This window comes from Mus caroli, unplaced genomic scaffold (assembly GCF_978045245.1).
Source record: "Mus caroli unplaced genomic scaffold, Mus_caroli_1 scaffold_1, whole genome shotgun sequence".
Classification (NCBI taxonomy): Eukaryota; Metazoa; Chordata; class Mammalia; order Rodentia; family Muridae; genus Mus; species Mus caroli.
The window spans coordinates 136,117,547-136,141,505 of NW_028227256.1; the positions used below are offsets into that span (position 1 = coordinate 136,117,547).

General features: G+C 36.9%; 1 protein-coding gene across 5 annotated transcripts in view; it reads left to right on the forward strand.

The window, feature by feature from the left end:
* The first annotated feature begins 287 nt into the window (after positions 1-287).
* The window catches only part of Zbtb41 (zinc finger and BTB domain containing 41), a 29,437-nt gene continuing 5,765 nt past the window's right edge, over positions 288-23,959 (forward strand). Inside the window, exons 1-10 of one of the 5 annotated variants that reach the window (XM_021161265.3) lie at positions 288-399; positions 1,102-2,335; positions 7,209-7,416; positions 8,391-8,460; positions 10,036-10,183; positions 15,675-15,804; positions 17,153-17,248; positions 18,536-18,642; positions 19,963-20,068; positions 21,041-21,129. In XM_021161265.3, coding sequence (XP_021016924.1) covers positions 1,219-2,335; positions 7,209-7,416; positions 8,391-8,460; positions 10,036-10,183; positions 15,675-15,804; positions 17,153-17,248; positions 18,536-18,642; positions 19,963-20,068; positions 21,041-21,129 — 2,071 coding nt within the window. In that variant the 5' untranslated portion in view covers positions 288-399; positions 1,102-1,218. The other 4 variants (XM_029478178.2, XM_029478174.2, XM_029478182.2 and 1 more) reach the window with 4 other exon arrangements.

Below are 23,959 nucleotides of genomic sequence, written 5' to 3' on the forward strand. Positions count from 1 at the left end.
ACTGTGGACTGGAAACTGGCAGGTTTCCGGAGGAGGTGGCTGTTTGGTGACACACTGGAAACACACAAGTTGTCGTGGCGCCAATTCCCCCTAACCCCTCATCACAGCGATCTTCCCCTCCCGCAGCCAAGTTTTTCTGGTTCAGTTAACGAGGGCCCTTCAGTAGCCACGAAAAGCGGGTATAACGGACCTGGGACCTTGGTAGAGCACCCAGGACAGGAAAGAGAGCTCACGGAGCATGCGCAGGGCTGGAGGCGCGCGCATGCGCTCGGGCGGATGCCGGGGCTCGCCGGCTTCTCGCGGCGGCTGGGCGGCTGCGCGGGTCTGACGTGCCTGCCTGGCGAGCGGCGGCGGCGGCGGGACTCCGCGAGGGGAAGGAGCGCCGCCGAGGTGGCTGAGGTGGGGGGCCGGACCCGGAAGTGGGTGGGCGCGGGCGCGAGCGCGCGGGGATCGGAGCTGGGCGGCCCCGAGCCGGCGCGGGAGCCCGGGCTTCCCGGTAATGGGCCTGTGGGACGCTTGCCCCGGGCAGCCTGGGAGGGAAGGGTCACGGGCGAGCGCGGGTCCCCGCCAACCCCGGCCTGGGAAGGCTCGGCTTCCTGCAGTCGTCGCCCGTGCTGACCCCACTCTGCTCCCGTTCTGGGGCCGCCGTGCCTAGTGGATTTCGGAAGGTCTGTCGCTCAGGAGCCATGCCGCGCTCGCCCGGGGAAAGCATGCTAATGGAGACTTGCGTTTCGTGGCCGCGCTGGCCTTATTGTCAAGGTCCCAGCACCCAAATCGGGACTGCGGTCCGGGCCGGCCAGTCTGCCAGGTTTGCGGTCTCGGCGGGATGGTGCTCTCTGGGTTGTGTTCTCTCCACCTTCTTCGTGAATCAGGCCTGGAAGGTGTGCTGTGCCTTCACTTCACACTATTCTTTTGTTGGATTGTCTTTCCCAGCCCAGCTCTCCTGGTTCCCTGCCCTAAAAAAAAATCTTAGCTGGGAGTGAATGCACTGTCGACTTTGTAATCTAGTTACAATGTAGGAAAGACTAGTTGACAACACCTTTGGTTATTTAAGATGGCTATGCGGTGGAGCTCTTAACGTGATTCTCACTCTTTTTGCAGACCATGAAACGGTGGGGCACGCCCCTTCAGAAGCTGTTGTTCAAGACAATCTAGTTTTGTTTCATCAATCGCGTAAGTCACGTATGAAGTTTCTTGTTCAAAAATTGCCGCATTGCAATGAAGAAAAGGAGAAAGGTTACTTCAAATCTTGACGAGAAGATCCATCTAGGCTATCATAAAGACTCTTCGGAAGAAAATGCTGCTGTGGAGTGTGGCCAAGTGACCTATACTCAGGCTCCAGAAAGACCAACCCCCGAAGCTCCCCAGCGTTGCCAAGAACTTCCTCCCTCTCCAGATCAGAGAAAGCTTTTGAGTTCTTTGCAGTATAATAAGAATTTGCTGAAGTATTTGAACGATGATAGGCAGAAGCAACCGTCTTTCTGTGATTTACTTATCATAGTGGAAGGGAAAGAGTTTAGTGCGCATAAAGTGGTCGTTGCTGTCGGCAGTAGTTATTTTCATGCGTGTCTGAGCAAAAATCCAAGCACTGATGTTGTCACCCTGGATCACGTAACGCATTCGGTTTTTCAGCATTTGCTTGAGTTTCTCTACACATCGGAGTTTTTTGTGTACAAATACGAAATACCTCTTGTTTTAGAGGCTGCAAAATTTTTGGACATCATCGATGCGGTAAAGCTGCTGAATAATGAGAATGTTGCTGCGTTTCAGGCCGAACTGACTGAAAAGTCGTCACCAGAAGAAACACTAAATGAACTAACTGGAAGACTGTCGAGTAATCATCAGTGCAAATTTTGTAGTAGGCATTTCTGCTATAAAAAGTCCTTAGAGAATCATTTAGCCAAAACTCACAGGTCTCTGCTACTGGGGAAAAAACATGGGTTAAAAATGCTGGAGAGAAGTTTTTCTACCCGGAGGTCAAAGAGGAATCGGAAGTGTCCTGTTAAGTTTGAGGACACCAGTGAGGATGAACAGGAGAGTGGGGACGGGTCAGACAATTTGCATCAAGAAAGTTTTGAGAAGGAGAGGTCAGATAGAAATGATTCTGAGGACCCTGGCAGTGAATATAATGCCGAAGACGAAGAGCTGGAGGAGGAAGTGTCCGATGAAGACTCTGACACGGAGCAGAGTGACAAAGATAATGATGCAGAAGAGGAACCTGAGGCTGGCGACTCTGCCGGGAGCATCCACGAAGGGTTAGCTCCCGTCATCATTCAGAACAGCAATAAGAAAATCCTGCAGTGTCCCAAATGTGATAAGACATTTGACCGGATAGGTAAGGCTAACCTCTAGTCACTTAACCCTTGTGCCTCTCCCCCAACAGTGGTAATCACTACAAACTAAACTTTGAAAGGAACGTTTAAGAAGAGTTTTGAAGGGAACATGCTCTGATTTTCTGCACATAGTTTTCCTTGTTATCTTAAATTTGTTGTGAATCGGAAATAACTTGGTATTTACCCTTTTGTGTTTTCTTAATTTTCTCTTAACAGGGTACAGGTTCTGTGTTTGGGAGAAAGACTCCAGTCTTTCAGCAGTTATTCTATATAGCTTTGACTTATATACCTGTTTAATCTTAGCAGTGCTAGTAGTTTTGAGTTACATGTACATTGATTATGATACTGCTAAGTACATTCTGCACATAAAATGATTAAAACAACTTTATGTAATCTGACTTTATAAAAGAAATCATGCAGTTTGATATATGACTATCTTGTGCTTGGTTATGTATGGTATTTGCATAGGTTAAAATTTGTTTTATAAGATATTTGTAATCATTTCCTATCAAAGTAGGTATATACTGGCTGTACAGTGAAAAAAAGTTTTTGCTTTTGGATGTATTTTTAAGGGTACTTTTCAGAATCCAATTTAATGGTTATTAATAATTTTACTATTTCATACACAGAGAAATGAAACAACTTTTGAATAACTTAGTCAATGGGAAGAGTATATGTGCACAAGAAACTTGTCAATCCTGATAGTAAATGGTCACTAGCTCTATCAGTATGAGGATATATAGAGAGAGCAGCTTTTGGGGGCTGAGGTACCTGGGAACATTTAATCTTTCCTATACATATAAGACTTTGTACTCCCTGCTTATGGTATGTACAAACTTTAATTAGCCTGATTTGACTTGGAAATCAGTGAGCAAGGGTCAGTTCACTACAGGCATATAGCCAGCTTGGGAATGGCTTGGATGCTATCCAGAGGGGCTTACTTTTATCTAATGAAACTGCTGGGGATGGGGAGCTTAAAAAAAAGAGAATGACAGAGTTACAGCCAGATCATCTTGACTTCAGTGTGAAGACGGAGTTAGGTAAGGAAATGAGAAAGCCAAGGAGGCAAGAAGGAAGCAGAGGGGCAAAAGCCATGCTGCTTGGATTTGGAAGATGAATGGCGTTGGTAATGCACAGTGGGTGAGGGTAGCGCAGCGTTTGTGGCGAACATTGACAGAGCACCTGACCACAGCTAGGATGGAAAGAGTACATAGAAGATAAACTTGGAATGTGTTGTGTGCCTAATCTCAAAACCATTTAATAGCTGTTCTTATACCACCATGCTCATTCCTTTTTCAGGATTTTCCAGTTGTCCATCTTAGGTTTTTGATTATCATTTTGCTAGTCTAACTAAATTGAGGCTGGCTCAATCAATTAGTATGATCTGCATATTTTAGGTCATTAGCAGTTGCCTGTAAGCTCTTAACTAACTTGAACTAAGTTTAAAGGATGCTACCTGGGCTTACATTGGCTTGTATGGACCCATTGGTTTCTTTATCACCTCCTAACTTGGCTGCCATAAAGTATGTTTATGAGAGCAGGGGATGAGCACTGAGATAGATTCTGCTGGGACTATTAGCTGCACCATACATAACCCAGAGGTTTGATTCCATTACTTGGATCTTTTATTCTTTCTGGTGCTGCAAGTAGCACTCCTGATCTAGTTAGTCTCTCCATAGGCTCCCAGCTGTCCATTCCTCATCCAATTCTCATGTAAATATAAGTCCTTTGACCTTGCTGCCCCTTGTACCAAAAACCTACTGGGTAAAAAGCAAACTAGAGAGATGACAGATGGGGTAAGAGAGAAAATTTGGATAATTTATATTTTTTGTTTCCTGTAGAGAACTGAAATCTTTGGAGTAAATCAATCACAGCCTACTCTAGAGACAGAAGTTTTGTGTCCCCTCTACCTCTTTATTAAACATGAGTTCATTTAGTCTATTTAGATAGGGGCTCTGCTTGGTTCTTAGCTAATTGTAACACTGCTGTAATTCTCTACAACTAAATATTTTGTTTCTGTACTCTTTAGAGTATGCTATATGAATGGGTACAATATCAGAAATATCTGCAGGCTAATTTAGTGATACTTCACAAAAACTGAATATAAAATTTGAAAAATAATTTTTGCTGAGGCATATTGAGGGATAAACTTAGAAACACATCAAAATAAATTTATTCATGTGAAAACATCTTTGATTTACTACTTTGAGAAAGTTTATATTTAGATTTAGTTCAGAAAACTGCTATGTGCAGTTTTACTATAAGATGGTTTTTATTCTTTATATAGAGACTGATAAGTTTGAAGAGAGCATGCTGATTTTATATATTGTTATTGTAGCATCTATCACACAAAAGTGAAGACGTGAATATAGATTGTGAATAGTAGTTGTTTCTGCTGTGGGCTGTCCTCACACCCCTGCCAATTGCTTTAAACATGAGATTTATTGGGGGCTAACATTTTGCTTTTTTGTTTTTGTTTTTGTTTTTGCGTTAATCTCTGGAGACCTACTTGGATCTTCTGAGGCACGCTTTCCCTCAGGCGTGTCTGTTGTTCTTGTTCAGATTTTTAAATCCATGGATACAATAGGCTCTGTAGTATGGATGTGCATAAACCTTGAGTTTGTAATTTAAGTTTTTCATTTCTGTGATTCTTAATGTTAGAAGAATTTTTCTTGGTCTTTTGACATCATTCCATTTTTTCTTCGTTTATAAATTATTTACATTTTATTATAAAAAGCTTTCAAATTAGAAAAAAAATTCAATATACTACATTTCCATTTTTTTTAAATCATTAGGTTTGGGGATGGGGAAAAGAACTACAAATATGAAGAGCAGCAGTCTTAGATTGAGTCCCACATAAAAAGAAGTTGGGAATGGCTATGTGCGCCTGTAAGTCCAGAATTGAGAGATGGAGACAGGTGGAGTTCAAATACTGGCTGGCCAGCAGACTAGTTAACAGGCAGATTTACTGTTCAGTTAGAACCCAGTTTCAAGACAGCAAAGTGGAGAGCCTTGAAGAAGACACTCGGTGCTTTACTCAGGTCTTGGCATGTGTACACATGGGCAAGCACCCTCACATTCATGTATACACATGGGCAAGTGCCCTCACATTCTCTCCCTTTCTCTGTCTCTCTGTCTCTGTCTCTCTCTCTCACACTCACACGCGTGTGCACGTTCGTGCGTTCTGTTGTGTTTGCCTACTTTGAGCTATTTAAGTTTACATTTTTTTATTAATCTTTTTAATGGTCTAAGAAGGTAAATAGTCATTTCTTAAATAGTCAATTATAAATTTAAGTTTAACTGTTCCTATTTAATGATTTTAATATTCAAAACATATCTTAATTTTTATTTCAAAATTGAAAAAGTCTTGATTTTCATGTAATAAAAATGCTACTAATTACTGGTATAAGATCTTCACAGCTGTAGTAATGTTTATAGAAAGTAAACAGCTGCTGCATGTTTTTTTCTTACACCTCATATTTTTAGGTTTCTCTTTGTTTTACATTTGGGACCAAAAAATTAGATTTATGCATTTGGAAGTTGATAAATTACTTTCTAATACTGTACTAAAGAGACTAATAATAATAATGGCTGGCATTTATTAGTGTTTATTAGGTACTAGACTTTTAAATATCATGTATATATGAATTATGTTTATTAGATACAGTTCCGTAAAGTGCTACTTAGTCAGGTACTGAGAGCCTAATTTTTAGCTTAACTAGGGCATAGGTAACTGAGGAGGTGGCCAAGTTCTAACTGTGCTTTCTGGATACATGTATGTACAAGAGGATAAAGATCATTCTGGAGAAAATTCATACATATATTTTGTTTGGATAAGGTAGATTTGAAGCAGAGAAGTCATTTATTCTAGGCCATACATTTTGCTATCTAAGGTGATCACCTGTGGTCATCTGTACTGCTTTTGCCTCTAGTGATGTAAAGAATTTTATGCTAAATAAGAATGTAAATAAGTTAAGGCGATCTATTTGTTTCTTTTTTGCTGTCCTTTTTTAAAATATATTTTATTTATTTTTTTTTATTTGGTATTTTCTTCATTTACATTTCCAAAGCTACCCCAAAAGTCCCCCAAAATGTTCTTGTTGAGCAGTCTGTGTTAAAATTTCTTAGTCAGTTCTACTAGAAATGCCTGTATGCTAGGGTCTGTGTAGATGAAGATCTAAGGCATGCGTGTCACATGTGGAACATGGGACTCTGGGTACCTTTTATACCTTTCATCTTTTCTTACTTGCTCAGATTTTACCTGTACGTGTTGGATTTAGCATTTCATATAGTTATACTTCATTTATTTCTGTTTCTTAAGGAGTTTTTATATAAATAGGTCATACTATTAATTATTTGTTAATTATTTTCAGTTTGTACCATTCTTTCTAGAATACCTTTTGTGAAAAAAAAAAAGTAAACATTGTTTAGGATCTACCAATCCTAAACACCAAGTTTGTGGATCTTCATAGGAAGAGTAATTGTGGATATAATCAGCGTGAAATGATAAGTAGATATATGGTAAAAGTTAGTTTTACATTTGAAAGTACATTGAAAATTAAAATTTTGTCAGTTTTTTCAGAAAAATTTCAGCCATTAAGATTTTAGAAATACCTGAATGAGTACTTTTTTTTTTTTTTTTTTAACAACTTAAGCATTTGAGGGAAAGTATACTTTAAGCATTAAGCTCAAAGCGCTGAGTCTTTGAGGTTCGTTCAGTTAGAAATTTAGGTAAGTAGTTTTCTCTTTAGCGGGATCCCTATGTGAATTTGGGTATATATAGTAAGGTTATTAAATGGTGCCTTTTCATTGCAATGTGATGTTTCCGTCAAAGCAGAACAGATACGTTGAACTCAATTTTCTTCTCTATTGTAGGGAAATATGAGAGCCACACCCGTGTGCACACAGGTGAGAAGCCTTTTGAGTGTGATATTTGTCACCAGCGTTATTCGACAAAGTCTAACTTAACTGTTCACAGAAAGAAGCACAGTAACGAAGTAGAGTTTCATAAGAAGGAGCACAAGTGCCCTTACTGTAACAAGCTGCACGCAAGCAAGAAGACACTAGCCAAGCACGTCAAGAGGCAAGTATCCTGCTTCTGGAGTCCATGTCATTGTGCCTTCCGGTGTAAACACAAGTAACAAATGACCAAACAAGAGCAAATGGCAGTTTGTTCATATTTTTTCTCACTGTTGATGAGGCCCTTCGGCAGTGCAACAAGTATATGGCTGATAATGTAAAGTTTAAGATGCACTGTGATTATCCTTTTTTTTTTTTAAGATTTTTATTTATTATTATTATTCATTAGTACACTGTAGCTGTCTTCAGATGCACCAGAAGAGGGTGTCAGATCTCATTATGGGTAGTTGTGAGCCACCATGTGGTTGCTGGGATTTGAACTCAGGACCTTCGGAAGAGCAGTCAATGCTCTTAACTGCTGAGCCATCTTGCCAGCCTGATTATCCTTTTTTTAAAAAACAAGTTTTGACAAGTATGCCTTCAGAAATTCATGGCTTTAAAAAAATTTTTTTTCATTTTCACTTTTAGTGCAGAAAAGTTTGTGACTATTTAATACAATGTTAAATACCAACTCTAAAAATTACCTGAAAACATGTAGATTTTGCTTAAGAGTATAATTAATATACTTTTCTTAATTTCTGTGTAACTTAGATATATGTATAAAATTATTAAAACGATGGGACTATAGCCTTGCTCCATGTACCTGCAAACACAGATACAAGAAGAGTCAGTGTCTGAGGTGGGTGAGTTGCAGATGTTGTAATCCAGCACACGTGAGCCTGAGGAAGGCGGATCTCTGGAAGCTTATGTACAAAACTAAAAGCAAGCAAATCATACCTAGTTCTTTGTGTTTTGAAGCAGAAGTTTGGTTTGTAGACCAGGCTAGCCACTAATTCTAGATCCTCCAGTCTCTGCTTCCTGAGTGTGAGCTTGTGTTCCACACTGGGATAATGTCTGATCTTGAAATTACTGTTGACAGATTCATATGGACTTTAGACTTATTTAACATATTTTCTCAATATTATATTTCTTTTATAGATTTCATCCTGAAAATGCACAAGAATTTATTTCCATTAAGAAGACTAAGAGTGAAAGTTGGAAATGTGATGTAAGAATTTGAAATTTTTATTAGAAAATCAAAGTAATTGGGTTTTAAAATAATGGAACTTCTCTCACTTTTAGACTCTATTAAATAGAGTTCATTGATTTTTTTTTTTTTTTTTTTTTAATTTAGCCTGTAATGTGATAGTTTTCTTAGACTTCAGAAGTGAAGATTCTATTTTGGTTGGCAGTTTTCCCTGATCTGTCCCTGGCATACAATTAGCAAAATTACTATGCTTTGTATTTATAATTATGCATGACAATCTCTAACATTTCTGTGGCAGAATATAAAGTATTAAAGTTAACTTTCCATTCCTGGTTGTCTGTTGCTGTATAATAAACCATGTTGAAAAGGCTCTTTAAACTGCTATTTTCCTGTTTTTCATCTTTTTGTGTGTTTGGAATCTAAAGTAGGGTCAAGGCTTCGCTGGGTATTTCTTTGGTTCTGTGTGGTGTCAGTCAAAGGAACTCAGTTGTTATAAATTACTGGATGATCTTGTCTGCTTTTAAGGCGCTCTCACAGTGACTCATAGGGCTGCCAACTTGGTGATGCCCGATTATTTAGTTGCATATAGTTTAGTATTTAATAATACTGCTTGTTATTTATGTTTTATTCTAAAGACAAACTTGCATATGCAGCACACTTTTAGAATCATTACTGGTTCTGATTGTGGCTTCAAGAAATTGAAGTTAATTTCTTTGATTCTACACAACATAATACCTTCACCTTATGAGGTTTTATCGTCCTCAACTCTAAAAATGATGATATTGCTATAGTTACGAGTGCTCTGTAGGGTTTTTTTGAGCATTAAATAAAATAATCTTGGAATTGTGCCTGGTTGGTACTGCTACCTGTTGCTATAAGAGCCTCATTCTTTTTAAGTCCCTGCCATACATCACATTTTTATATACCATCTTTTCTTATTTCTGAAAACTTGAAGATAAACATTGAGGGATTTTCTGTGATTTAATTACAATCGTAGTTAAATATTATGATAATAACAGTAAGTATTCTTTTATTTCTGATGTCAATTCCTGAAGTAAAATTTGGCTTTATTTTGTGGATTAAAAAATTGATATTCAGGGGCTAGAGAGGTGGCTCAGCGGTTCAGAGAGCACTGGCTACTCTTGCAAAGGACACGGATTTTGTTGCCACCTGCATGATATCTCACAATCATCCATAAACCAGTTCCATGGGATCCACTGCCCTCACCTCCATGGGCACCAGGCATGCATGTGGTGCACATACGTATATGCATGCAAAACACATGTATAAAGTAAATCTTTTTTTTTTTTTTTTGAAAAGAAATTGCTATAGAGACTTAGGATACTAAGAGTATTTTACAGCCATGTTAATTCATCTGTCTTTAGGGTTAATTTAACATAATTTGAACCTCTAATTCTCCCAGTATTTCTTGTTTTCCCACTTTCATAGCACAGTTAGAAAATTGATTATCTTTTGGTAAGTTTTGTGTTGGAAGATATTTCTCTTGAACTTAAATGTTTTATCCTTGTTATGAGCTTTGTATTTTAATAAAGGCTTAAATTAAGGTAGTTACATTTTATATACACTTTCATTTAGATTTGTAAGAAATCTTTTACTCGAAGACCACACTTGGAAGAACACATGATTCTGCATTCACAAGATAAACCCTTTAAATGTACCTATTGTGAAGAACATTTCAAATCCCGGTTTGCACGGTTAAAGCATCAAGAGAAGTTCCATCTGGGTAAGTTATACTTTTGTAAAGTAGTCATCTACTTACTGATTATCTGACTCTTGAAGAGCTCACTACTATTAAACTATACTTCTTCCTCTTAAACATCTTTATTGTTTGGAGAGAGAAAAGAGAAATATAAAATGAGTAATTACAATCTCAAAAATATGTCTTTTGTTCAAAAATAGTTTTAGGTTCACGGCAAAATTAAAAAAGTGCAGATAGCTCTTATACAGGCAGCCTCTACAGACATAGCACCATCCCTCATCAGCATTTCCCAACACATGGTTACCAGCCTGTGTGCAAACATAGCATCATCCCTCATCAGCATCCCCACATGGTTACCAGCTTCTGTGTGCATATATAGCATCATCCCTCATCAGCATCCTCACCACATGGTTATCACCCTTTGTACATGCATAGCATCATCACTTATCAGCATCTCCACCACATGGTGCATTTTAAAAAATGATGAACTTCCAAGTTTTGGTGATTAGTTGTAAAATGGCTGTAATTATCTGTTTGCAAGTTTTGTTGATAAAAACCTAAAAACTTAAAGAAAACTTCTATTGGATTGTTAGAATGTATACAGTTTGTCTTGTAATTGTCATCTAAAATGGTTGTACCGTTTTGAATTCTCACCAGCAAGGATTAGAACTTCATTACTATAGTATTTAACATTTAGTGTTATCAGAACTCTGTATTTAAGCTACAATAATAATTGCTTGCTATATCATTGCTTTTATTTGCATTTTTCTGCAAACATTGTGTGGAACATCTTTTCATGTGTTTGTAATTTGTCCTTGGTGCTCTGTTAAGTCTATATGCCTTTTGTTTAGTGGATTTATTTTTATTTTTTATTGTTGTTTTGGGAATATTTTTTGAAAAGTACTTAGATATTTGTGTGTTTCACATATTCTTGAGTATGCTTAACTGGTCATATTGAGACAACTTGTAGGACTTGGTCTCTCTTTCCACCATGCGGGTCCCAAGGACGGAACTGAGGTTAAGGGATTTAGTGGCAAACACCTTTCCCTACTGAGCCATCTCTCTGGCTTGATCATTCTTTTAATTTTTTAAAGATTTATTTTTATTATTTTAATTATGTTTGTGTGTATGTGTTTTTGTACACATGTTTGTTCTTGCTGTGTGTGTCCAAGTTGGCCACAGACAGGGGAGTATTGCATATCTTGAAGCTGGAGCTGTAGCTAAGTGGTTATAAATTATCCAGCATGCATAAAGAGTTATCAGACGTTAGTTCTAGGAGTATTTGGGGCATATTTGATTTTTGTGATTATAATATAGAAGGCACTTAGTTGCTAGAAGGTACAGTTCATGTGTGTTCTTTTTTAAGCTTAACTTTTTCCAAGTGGTTTTTTTTTTTTTTTTTTTTTTTTTGACTAAGTTCAATCTTAGCAATTCTAAAAAGCCATCATAGAAACAACTATTAAATTTAATATAAGTTCTAGCTGGAGACACAATGATTATGTGTTACATGTGAGAAAATTAATTTTATACTTTATTCTAGGAATGACTGTGTATGTGCTTGTACATTTGTGGTTGTATGTGGTGTATGCACATGTGTATTTGCAGGTGCCACTCATTTTGTGCATGCAAAAGCCAGAGGAAGGTGCTGTATGGCCTGTATTATTATTACTCCACCATATTCCCTGTAGACAGTGGCTTTCATTGAGCCTGGACCTAGGCTGATCAGCAGTAAGCGCTAGCCTGTCTTGTCTTTGCTTGCCCTGTAACATTGGAGTTGCAGATGTGCTGTTCATGCCTATCTTTTGACCTGGGTTCTGGTGAGTTGACTAATGGTCTTCATTCCTACTCAGGAAATGTTCTTATTCATTGAGCCATTTCCCCAGCCCAGCACCTGCTTGTTATTGGACAACTAGTAGCCTCATTTCTTTTTGATTTGAAAACTATAGTTGATTTTTTTTTTCTTTTTTGTTAAAAGTGATCTGGCAAAGAGATTTTTTGATTCTACCTCCATTTCTGTTTCTTATTTTCTATACCAACTTGAATTTAGTAATCCCTATTTGAAAAATATCAGATATAAAGTTCTAAGTTATAAAGTTAGGCCACTATGTATTCTTAGAGCGTAAAAGTTTTAAAGTAACCTGCATGATTCTTTTCTATCAGCGTATGCTGAACTGACTATTAGAGCTTTTGAACAGGATGTTTCTAAAAGTAATTGTTACTGCTGTTGTTAACATGACTTACTTTTCTGTTATACCTAGTCTATTTTATGTAGTCTCGATAAGGAAAATGTACAGAAACAGTAGACAGTGAAGTTTAATTGATGTGCTAAAGTTTTAGTTATAAAGAGAACCGAAAAATACTCTAGGAAAAGACAACATTCAAAGTAGTAAACATTTATCAAACAGCTGCTGCCTATGTAACAAATTTGCCTTAAGTGTCTAGGGAGATTATGGCTCCTGATTAAAGCACAGAGCAGCACATAGTCAAGCAGGTCAGTACATCATATGTCTCTGCTCACACATGCTTAGGTACTGTGAGGTGACATGTACTAGGAAGAACTTACGGGTATGGTGTCACGTAAAGAGTAAGACTTCATAGTGAAGTGGTTTTCACTGTCTTTCTCAGCCACCTACTATAGAATCTAAAGAATATTCAAACTTGTACGTTTCACATATCTCAAAGAACGTTAGTAAATGTTGCTGTATGGATTAAACAAGATTGTATTAGTCAGGGTTCTGACTCTGTATCATCTATCTAACTATAGCTGTTTGTCTATCTATAGGTGTGTGTGTGTGTGTGTAAAGGAGATTTATTAGAATGACTTGAGGACTATATTCAAGCTAATTCCACAGTTGCTAGCTATGAATGGAAAATTCAAGAATCCAGATTCCATGAAGCTGGATGTCTCAGCTGGTCTTGTTTGTTTGTTTTACAAGATAGGGTTTCTGTGTGTAACCCTGCCTGTCCTGGAACTCTCTCTGTAGACCAGGCTAGCTCACACTTAGAGGTCTGCCTGTCTCTGCCTCCTAAGTGCTGGGATTAAAGGCGTGAGCCACCACTGCTTGGCTTCCACTGGTCTTCTTTAGTTGCTGGAATCCTGAAGAAATAGGCTCTAATGCCAGTGAAGAAATGTAAGGTGAGAGCAAGCAGGCAAAGAGCAAAAGCTTCCTCCTTCCATTTCCTAATGCAGGCTTCTAGCAGGTCTGATGCAGATTCAAGGCTTCCTACTTCACATGAAGCACACATCTCTCTCAATTGTGCCCTCCGTTTTTGGATTTTAGTTAAGTCCAGATGTAGTCAAGTTGACAACCAAAACAGTCATCACAAAGGTTATTTGTAATTGGTGTTGAGTTTGTATTCTCTTTCTCTGGATATGTGTTATTTCCAGTACTATAGTTATTATTTTCAAGAACTCTTGAGAAATCTATTTTTGAAATAAAATAATGGGTTTATATTTTTTCATTATATTTAAGAAAAAGATTAAACATAGGCTTAGGTATTTCTTCTTCTCTTTTCTTTTTTTTTCCCCCTTAAATAGTGATGCTAATGAATGGTGGCTGGTGATGTGGTTCAGTACGAGAGCAGATACATGGCCTGGGAAGGCACCTGATTCATCCATAGTCCCATAAAGATCATGAATAGACAACAAAGGAAATGTTTAATGACATGTAGTAGGCCAGCTTTCACCCTCACCTCTACACGTCCATTGCTGTGAACAGTTGTAAGCTTCAGATGAGTGATTCCTGAGAGTCAGAGCACCTGCAATGATGGCTGAAGCAGCGTGTCCCTTGACCTCTGGCTCCAGAGTACTTGCTTTTGTGGGTCTTGTCTACTTGTCCTATGCAGTGACGCTGCTAGTGATGAAGAGTTCCAGTTGTATTCAAAACTACATGTATGCTTTTCTGTTAGGACTGTCTGTCCTGTTGAGGGAGTGTACAGCTAAGGGAGAGGGTTTTTTGGGTTTTGTTTTTTTTTTTAAGCCTTACTTATTTATTTTATGTGAGCACATTGTCCTTCCCTTCAGACACAGCAGAGGAGAGGATCAGATCTCTTTACAGATGGTTGTGAGCCACCACGTGGTTGCTGGGAATCGAACTCAGGACCTCTGGAAGAGAAACTGGTATTCTTAATTGCTGAGCCATCTCGCCAGCCCACAGGAGAGCTCTTCATATGTGTGTTTATAAATGTGAGATAAGTCAGATAATCTAACAAGAAGTTCAAATCCTGTATATGGAGTTTTTTTGAAGTTCTACTTGATGGTAAGCTTCTAGCTTACCGTCAAATAAAGAGTTGAGATAAGCTGCTTACATGCAAAACTGAGGATCCAATATGAGGGGAAAGTGTTTTTGCAGAACACTAACAGGTAACACATATGTAACACAAAGGCAGATGCTCTGTTTCTTCCTCACCCTGGGGGACAACAACTGAAAAGAGTCAACAGGCTCCAAGCCGATGGTTAATGCTTCGCCTCACTCGTGCTTGCCTATAGGCTCACCTTGGCAGTACATCTATCTCATGGCTTTATTTTCAACCGTCCAGATACTGCCCTTGCTTTCCCGACCTTTTCATCCCTCAGTGCAGGAGGCTGGAGGTCTCATAGTACTTAGAATGAGTCAATAAATATTTGTTGACTGGGTTAATGAGTAATACATTCAAATTCCAAGGTCAAAGAAATGTACATTTTAAATAATATGTTTAGCATACTTACTCGTAATAAAGCTTTTGAAATCTTATTTCATTTTGAATATAGAAATGTCTTGTGTCCATGGACCAGATTTGCTTTAAGTCGGTTCTGAATCCATGTTCAAATTCTCAATCTTGTCCTTGTACTTTTATGATTAATTCATTGTAATTCCTACTTCAGTTTATTTTTGCAGATTCTGAACTACCATCCTTCAAACAGTTCCCTTAAGCTGTGTCTGCCACTCGCCTTTCACCGTGTTTTTGTTTTAGCTTCATAGTCTGTAGAACTTACTGTCTCCAGTTACTTTGTTAGTAAATCGTAGAATTCAGAACCAGGTCATTGTGTCCTAGTGAGTCACTGTGACACTTGTGAGTTTAGTTTTGTAAGAATGGGCAGAGGTGTGTCACATTGTTTTCTTAGTGTTGCTGACAAATTGTTCTGTGTGAACAGCAGGTTATTTCCAAATCATGAAGTGTTTATTTTTTAATTTTTTCAAAAGTCCTGATTGCTGCTTTATATAGAAATTGTGCATATAGTATTTTCTATTTTGATTCAGTCTAGTTTGAAACTAGAAATTGCCCATTTCAGTTAATGAACACATTAGAGTATTCAAAACTTGAATTTTTTCTTTTGGTAAAACCTTGTACTTGGGTCTAGAAATACCTTTCAGGAATAAACAACCTAGAAGGGAAGAGAATATAAAAGCATAATTTCAGACCACTTAGGATTTTGCCTTTTTGCCTGATGGTGGTAGGAACAAATTTGTGATACCTCTATTGAATAATTTAATATCTATTTTCAAATTTCAAATACATGCTATTTTTTTTAAAGGACCCTTTCCATGTGATATATGTGGTCGTCAGTTCAATGATACTGGAAATTTAAAACGCCATATAGAATGTACTCACGGTGGAAAGAGAAAATGGACTTGCTTTATTTGTGGGAAGTCAGTACGAGAAAGGTAAAGTTATCCGCACACTCAGAAAGTTGAAGCACTTACATATGATATAAATGATTAATAAGGCTGTAGGAATTAGATTATTTAGGAAGTAAGGTACTTGAATTATGCTTTAGTTTAAAATGTAAAAGACAAAGAAATTACAGAAATCAGGACTTGCAACTTTAGATGACTGGCTTACTATATCCTATTTATTTGTTACTTCATCCTCTGGCATATCATGATGGCCTTGTGAACTCTTTAAAATTGCAGAAGCATTCTATCTTTGGACCCCTAGTGTTCTAACTACAGCGGCAACATTGTTAGGACTATGTGAGCAACACAGCTTTCAAAAGTCAGTGCTGCCTCCTACAATAGAGTGTGTGCGAGAAGTAAAACAGAAAGGCATGGTAAATGTAAGAGGTTGTTTCTGAGGACAGAGGAGAATGAGATGAGCCAGATGTTGACAGGGTGGCAGCGTCTGGCTCCTGACTTGAGCAAATGCTTAATGCTGGTCTTGAAAGGCAGATGTGACTTTTGTGTATTTTTGAAGCCAAGCTTAGTGACACATGCCTGTAACCCCAATGCCAGGATGCCAAAGCAGGATGCCTATGAACTTCTTGTCGCTGGAGTCACATTGTGAAACACTGTGCAAAAGTTAAAATCTTCAGTATAATTAAGCTTCATGCCCTACACTTAGAGTTAAAAATGCTGATTTAACAATATAAATTATGAATATAGTAGGGAAGTTGGGAAATCATTATGATACTTAATATAAAATCATCTTTACAGATTAGAAAATAATAACTGTATTTTTCTCTTATAGAACTTTATATAAATACAAAAAGTTGAAAGTCAAAAAGGAAAAACAATACAATGAAGATGAACAGAGAAAGACACTTTTGTGTTTACTCTAGCTGCTTTTATATATTAAGCTTAGAATCCTGGGCAGGGGTATTTTCCACAGAGCTGGGCCCAATATCCTTTCACTTGTCTAGTGTCAGTGACTCTTGTAGACTAGCACCATCTGCTGGCAGGATTCCAGCTCATGGTCTGCCTTTTGAAGTCACCTGATAGGAGATTGGCATGAAAACCAAGTCAGGGTGGCTGAAAAAGACAGCAGAAATCAAGAGTACTTCTCTCTCCCTCAGTAATTTTGTCCATTCTTACTTAGCCCTTGAGGTGTGTAGAAAAATGCAGAATGTTAGAACTACAGGTTCTAACTCTCCATTGTAGTAAGGGGTTTGATATCTGTATTTAGTATGTACATTGGCATTAAAAGAATTGAATATAATGTATGTATCTGTATTGTAAAATATAAGATTAAGGACTCTGGGATATATAATATGTTTAAATTTTCTTTTAAACACAGAACTACTTTGAAAGAACATTTGAGAATACATAGTGGAGAAAAGCCTCATCTTTGCAGTATCTGTGGGCAGAGTTTTCGTCATGGAAGCTCATACAGGTAAGCTAACTGACCTTCCCCTGTGTTAAATGAGGGAAAATTACAGGCTGGCTTTAGTTCTATTTTACTTTAAGTGCCTTTCAATCAAAGCCTTAGGATATGTAGTTAGGAAAGACACTTTACTGACTAGACTTTTGTTTCTACAACTTTAATTATTTTCATTCTGCGTATAAAATTCTGAATTTCTGTCTTAACAACTTTACCAAATACTTTATTGAGCTCTCATTATTTAAACATTTAATTATTTTCCTTTGAGTGAAAGTAGTATTAAAACTATGGTGTTTCAAGCTTTGAGTATTTTCTCATCCTTTGTTATAGAAACATAAATTGTGCTTAATTTGACATTAAGTTAATGTGAGAATAGGATAAGATTAAGGACTCTGGAGTTCTCACTGTTAGATGGCCATATGTGCATCGTTCCTTATTTAATTGTTTTACATCTGAATAACCATACCTGAAGGTTCTGAACATGTGCAAGCTTTCCTCTGTATTGCTAGTATTTACCAAGAGATATGTGTAATTTTAATTTTTTATTAATGAGCTCTAAAATTGTAATCTTTTGGCTTTAATCATAGTTCCATTTGTTGTATCTTTAATCATGAAGAGATTATTCTCTTTTCATTGGACTGGCTTTAGCTAATATAAAATCAAGACTTGTTTTAGAGACTTAACAAGGAAAGCTAGTCCTTTCACTTTGGTGTACAAGAACTTTGTGGGAGTAAAAAGGATTCAAACTAGGTAAAATGTAATAACCTAAACCTTTTGTTGTTTATCTTTGAATTTGAAGCACCATTCTTTAGTGTAAAAGAAAGTAGTAAAAATGTAATTTGTATAAGTTAGGACTTTTAGAATACTGTGATTTATCAGCTATCAATTTATGTATGGTATCAGTTTTGCAGAGTAGCATAATCATGCTTTATTTGGTTACTGTCAGTAGCTGTCATTGTGTACTTATTTGTATACTTATCCATTTGTCTGATTCTAATTCCTGAAGTATATTCTTGAGACTCAGGTCAATAAGTAGATCTAAGATCCAAGTACTGAGGAAGTGTCAGAACTGATATGGGATATACACATTCAAAGTACTCTTTCAGAAAGGTGAATAGAGACCCTGAGATCTTTGTTTAAAAGATAGGGCAGGACTCTAAAAGTCACTGATGCAAAGCAAATGGTATGTGACCATGGTTGATCAGACAGCCTAATTTCATTCTTTTTCATCATTTATTCAAAATCAAGTATTTTTTTCCTATAGCAGTTTCAGCAGTTTCTTTTCCTTTATCTCTGTAGGCTTCACTTGCGAGTGCATCACGATGACAAGAGATATGAGTGTGATGAATGTGGGAAAACATTTATTCGCCATGACCACCTTACAAAGCACAAAAAAATACACTCAGGTACGTTTTACTTTGTACTGTTGTTTCCTCAATGCTTTATGTGTATACTAGCTAGGGTTTAGTAGTTTGACATTTGTTGATCACCCCTTCACAATGCTTGTTTTAAATCCTTTCTGTAAAAGCATCTGAAAATAGGGGAATAAGTAGGATATCTTTATTGAAATTTTAAAATTTAGTTTTGAATAAATTCTCATTTTATAATTTGCATATTACGTTGATTCATGTACCAGTGCTGGAGAAAGAACCACATTTCTCACTGTGATCTTATATATATATATATATATATATATATATATATATATATATGAGAGAAGCTGGTGAAAATTTGGTGTATTAAAACCACATTATTATAACTGGGTGTTAAAGTTTTTGTTGTACTGGGTTTTGAGCCTTATGTTTGGAAAAGAATACCTTTATAATCCTGACCAGTTTTTCAGATCTTAACATTATAATTTTTATACTCTGGGGATTTTTGTCTCAGATTGATGTTCAGGAAGTGTTAGTAGCCAATTATGTGAGTGCAGTAATGGAAGGTGCTCTCTCTATGAGCACAGTAGAACAAGTGATTACCATTGTTATTAAAACATTCTTTAACTACGAAGTGTGAAGATAGGGTTCTTAATAATCACATCCAGGCAAATTGTAGCCATTGTTACTTCTAAGAGATTAAAAGTCTCATGACATTTTAATTGCCATCACACATTTTCATTTCAGGTAAGGGAAGTCTAAATTTGTATTTCTAGAAGTCACATGCATTAATTGCACATTGGTACTGAGACAGTGATGTTTAAATATCAACCTTTGTTTGGATGTATAATAATAGACCATCAACTGAATTTTCCATTATATTTATATTATTTATATTTATATTTTTGGTTCATTGCAAATTTGAGAAATCTCCATAGATGAATCTATCTTAAAACACAAAGATCTGAAAATGTTCAGGTCCCTTTTTTAGGTAGCTAAGTAGCACATCTGAATTTAATATATGTTCATTCAAAGTGGTTTATATCTAGATGTATTTCTAATCAATACCTTAGGTTTGAAGTAAATGTTTATCTTGTTTTCCACAGAAAGTTACTAATTTCCTTTGTACATGATCAAAATATCCACATCATAAACTTAGGCATAGGTTCTTTGGGAAAGATACTTACGTCAGTGATATTTAGGAAATGAGTAAGATTAAAGGATAACTTTTTTTTCCTGGTATATTTCCCATCAAATCATCTTACTGTTTGGTCATTATTTCTGTAGAGAAAAAGAAGAAAATAAAGCTTAAGTGCTTATTATGATAACAAAGTATGTGGGTCTTGTTTTCAGGCGAGAAGGCTCATCAGTGTGAAGAGTGTGGAAAGTGCTTCGGGCGCAGGGACCACCTCACTGTGCATTACAAGAGCGTGCATCTGGGGGAGAAGGTGTGGCAGAAGTGAGTGCAAGAGCCTCTTTCCTCTGCACTGCATTGGCAGAGTCCTGGGTGCACGGAGGGCAGTTAGACTTTTTGTTTGTTCTGTTTAATTTAGTCAGGCTAATCATCTCTCTTTCTTTGGTTGCCATACTTGTGTAAAATTTTAAAGAACTGTCCCTCCTACTCCCTCTCTGTGCCTGTCTCAAAGGCTAGGGAGTGCTAGGCATTGGATGTCACTTAAATGCTGTTCATTTAAGTGAACAGGTGGCACAGTCTGACAATTACAGCTTGAATTTAGCCTTAACTTAGTGTGTAGTAGGCATTCCACTGTGTTGTTAACGATGTTAACTTTCGGGCCAATTATAGCTTGTATGTGTGTGTAGTAAGAACAAAGGATTCATATTTTGTTTACTCTTATTTAGGGATAAAGTTTACTTTATTCTTAAGTTTTAGTAATATTTGTTAGGTGAACTAACGAGAGCCACTTCAACATGGATAAATGCAGACATTGAGATTATTTTAGTTTCTTTTAATTAGGCTCAGTATCTGTTTCCTTAATTAACTGACTTAAAATTTACTTAAGTTTAAGCTCACTCTTTTTAGTGTATATTTCTACAGTATAGTAATCATTATCACCATGAGAATATAGAAACTTTATTACCACAAGTTTTTTGTTCTAGCCTCTTTTGCCATTTAGCTCAGTAATTATGAAGTTTGTATTCCTTTGCTTGTATTCTTTGTATATTTAATAACTGATTAAAAGTTGGGTTAAGACATTTGAAGTTTTATTCTCACAAGGTTTTTTTTTTTGAAACAAACTCTTGAATTGAGTATAACTGGAGACAGCAGCTCTGGATTTCAAAGTACTGTTCTCCCTCCAGACTTGGGTGCTTTGTTGTTATGACAGTTGTCTTTTATAGTTGTCTTTTATAGTGTTGTCAGTTATAGTTATTATTGATTACATTTCATAAATGAACCCGTTTACTTTCTTAGATATAAAGCAACATTTCATCAATGTGATGTTTGTAAGAAGATTTTTAAAGGAAAGTCAAGTCTGGAAATGCATTTTCGGACACATTCAGGTATATTTAAGGGTACTTGATGCTGATCTTTGGGTAGTTATTAATAATGAAACATGTAGATGTGTTTGTTGTTTTTGACTCAGATTTTTATATACAGGTTGTTTTTTTTAATTTGTTAAAATTCATGTCATGAATAAGCAGTGTTTTGGCTTTCTTCTCAATTTTGAAGATTTGGGAAAATCTTTTGTTTTTAAAGACTTATTTATTTATTATATGTAAGTACACTGTAGCTGTCTTCTGGGTGGCAGATCTCATTACAGATGGTTGTGAGCCACCATGTGGTTGCTGGGATTTGAACTCAGGACCTTCGGAAGAACAGTCAGTGCTCTTAACCGCTGAGCCATCTCTCCAGCCCCGGGGTGTTCTTTTCTGTAGTGAATTAGCCTGTCTGCAGTCCTTCGTTTTGTTTTGCTCTGTGGTTTTCCAGTGTGAACTTTGGAACATTTCCTTAGGCTTCTGTTGTCATTATTTTCTTTTAAAAAGAGTGGTGCTTATATCTCACGACTCATATTAAGTCATAGTGTCTGGATTTTCTCATGTAGGTACATGTAGCCTTTAGTCATTTATTGTAGAAAACATTGTTTCAATGCATCTCACTTACTTTCTAATGAAGTATAAGGTACATTGATTTCATTTTCCCTCATAAAAAATTTAAAGTTTTATTTTTTTTAAATCAAGAAGTTTATTATATACTTAAAATTACTGTGCTTTATACTCTGTATTTTTAGAGCTGCTGCTACTCCGGTAGAAACAATTAATTATATTGCGAATGTTAGAATGGAAATAAATTAATTTGGGTAATTAAGTACCAGAGTTAGTAAAGATACAATGATGCAAAACTACAACTTCCAGATGCCTTAGATTGCCTCTCCCCTTGTATCCCCATCATAGCTGCAGTAGTTTTACTCTATGATCCAGTGGAAGGACATTTCTCATTCCAATCAAGTATGAAGTAGCCAGATACGACTTTTACCTCTGAAAAAGTTTCAGGAGTGCATCTGTAGGAGTGTAAACTGGAGAAGCTCTGTTAATACTGTTCTTGTCACATCAGTTATAAATAAAAACCTAATAGAACTCTGAAATTGATGGTGAACTCACAAAAAATTAGACTGCTATGATTGATGGTTTAATTCATAGCAATCGATTTTAACCAATGATAAGAGTTATTTATATCTGGCTATTTCATACTTGATTGGAATTAGAGATGTCCTTCCACTTGGTCTCAGAGTAAAACTACTGTAGCTATGATGGAATACAAGGGGAAGAAACACTCTAAAGCAAAGGCTTGCAAGTATTTATGGAGTCAGACAATAAATAGGTAGCAGACTAGTTCTGCCATAGTCATGTGACTGTCCTGCTGTAGGCATGGTTACAACTTAACGCATCTGTGTTTAGTAAACTACAAAGGCAGCCATCAGTCTAGACTGGAGACTGAAACCTCAGTGAGACGGGACAGAGTGGCTTTTCCAAAAAGTGATTAGTTTCCCAGATCCCCATCCCAGTTTTGTCTGTGCATGAGTGTTGAAAGTGTTTACAGTTCATGATGACCATTGAAAAGACACTAGCCTTATCAGCTTACTATTCACATTATCAACTTACATTCCAGAAATCAAGATCTCTGTTTACTGGCATCCTTATCCAGGAAATAGAATTTCTAAATTTATGTGATGAAGAATTGCCAGTTACACAGTAATTTTATAATATGATCTAACTAGGAGATGGTGAAGAATATTGAACTATCCTCATTGAAGTGACCTACAGTACCCTTTGGTGACCAAAAGATTCTGTTGTCTTGGCTGGGAAATAGGTTAGGGGATTATGTCCTTGCTGTGCACACAGAAGGGCCCAAATTTCATTCTAAGAACCCATATACAAAAGCTGATGTGGTAGCACCTACTTTGTCATTTTACCAGACAAGATAGTTTTAGAGGTGGAGGCAGACAGGTTGCTTGCTTGCTAACCAGTTTAGGTTATTTGGAAAACTTAAGACCAGATACTCTGTCTCAAAAACATGTTAGACACACCTGAGGTTGACTCCAACTTTCAAAAGTTTGTGTACACACCTGTTCCCACACAAAAATGTACGTATATATAGATAATTAACTATATTACTCTTTTTTTTTTCTTTAGTCTTAAAATATTTAGTCCATTACATGTTACTGGGTTTTGGAATCTTCTTACTAACTTTTCCTGATCTGTAGTAAGTACATCATTTCTGCAGACAAGGTACAATATAGGTCATTTTCAGTTTGAATTTATCATCCTTTCCTATGAGTTACTTGAAAGCTTCCTTTCAGTTATAAAAATCAGAGAAATTAGTTGGGATCCTAAGATTTTCTTCTACAAATGGATTATTCTCAGCCCTTTTGTTGTATATATCCCCAGCAGTTGCCTTGTTGGGATGTAATGGATTAGAATTTGCACAAGGACAATAAGCTGTTTGGGGATTGATTTTAGCTTGCTCCCTCCCTCCCTCCCTCCCTCCCTCCCTCCCTCCCTCCCTCCCTTCCTTCCTTTCCTTCCTTCCCTTCCTCCCTCCCCACTCCCTCCCTCTTTCCTTTCTTTCTTAACATGAATTGTTCTTGTAAACTATTTTTATTCATGGTAGTTTATCAAATGCACAAATCTAATAGAACTGCCCAGTCTTATTTTTTATATAAATTCATCAAATAATTGAGCAGTACTAGATTGTTAGAATCATCCTTCATCACTGCTCCTTGGGAGTAACATCCTTGAAAGACATGGCTGGCTATTTTAATTACATTACCAGAAGTTAATTTTCCCTGACTGAATTTCATATTCTGGATGAAATTTTCAGGATGCTGACACG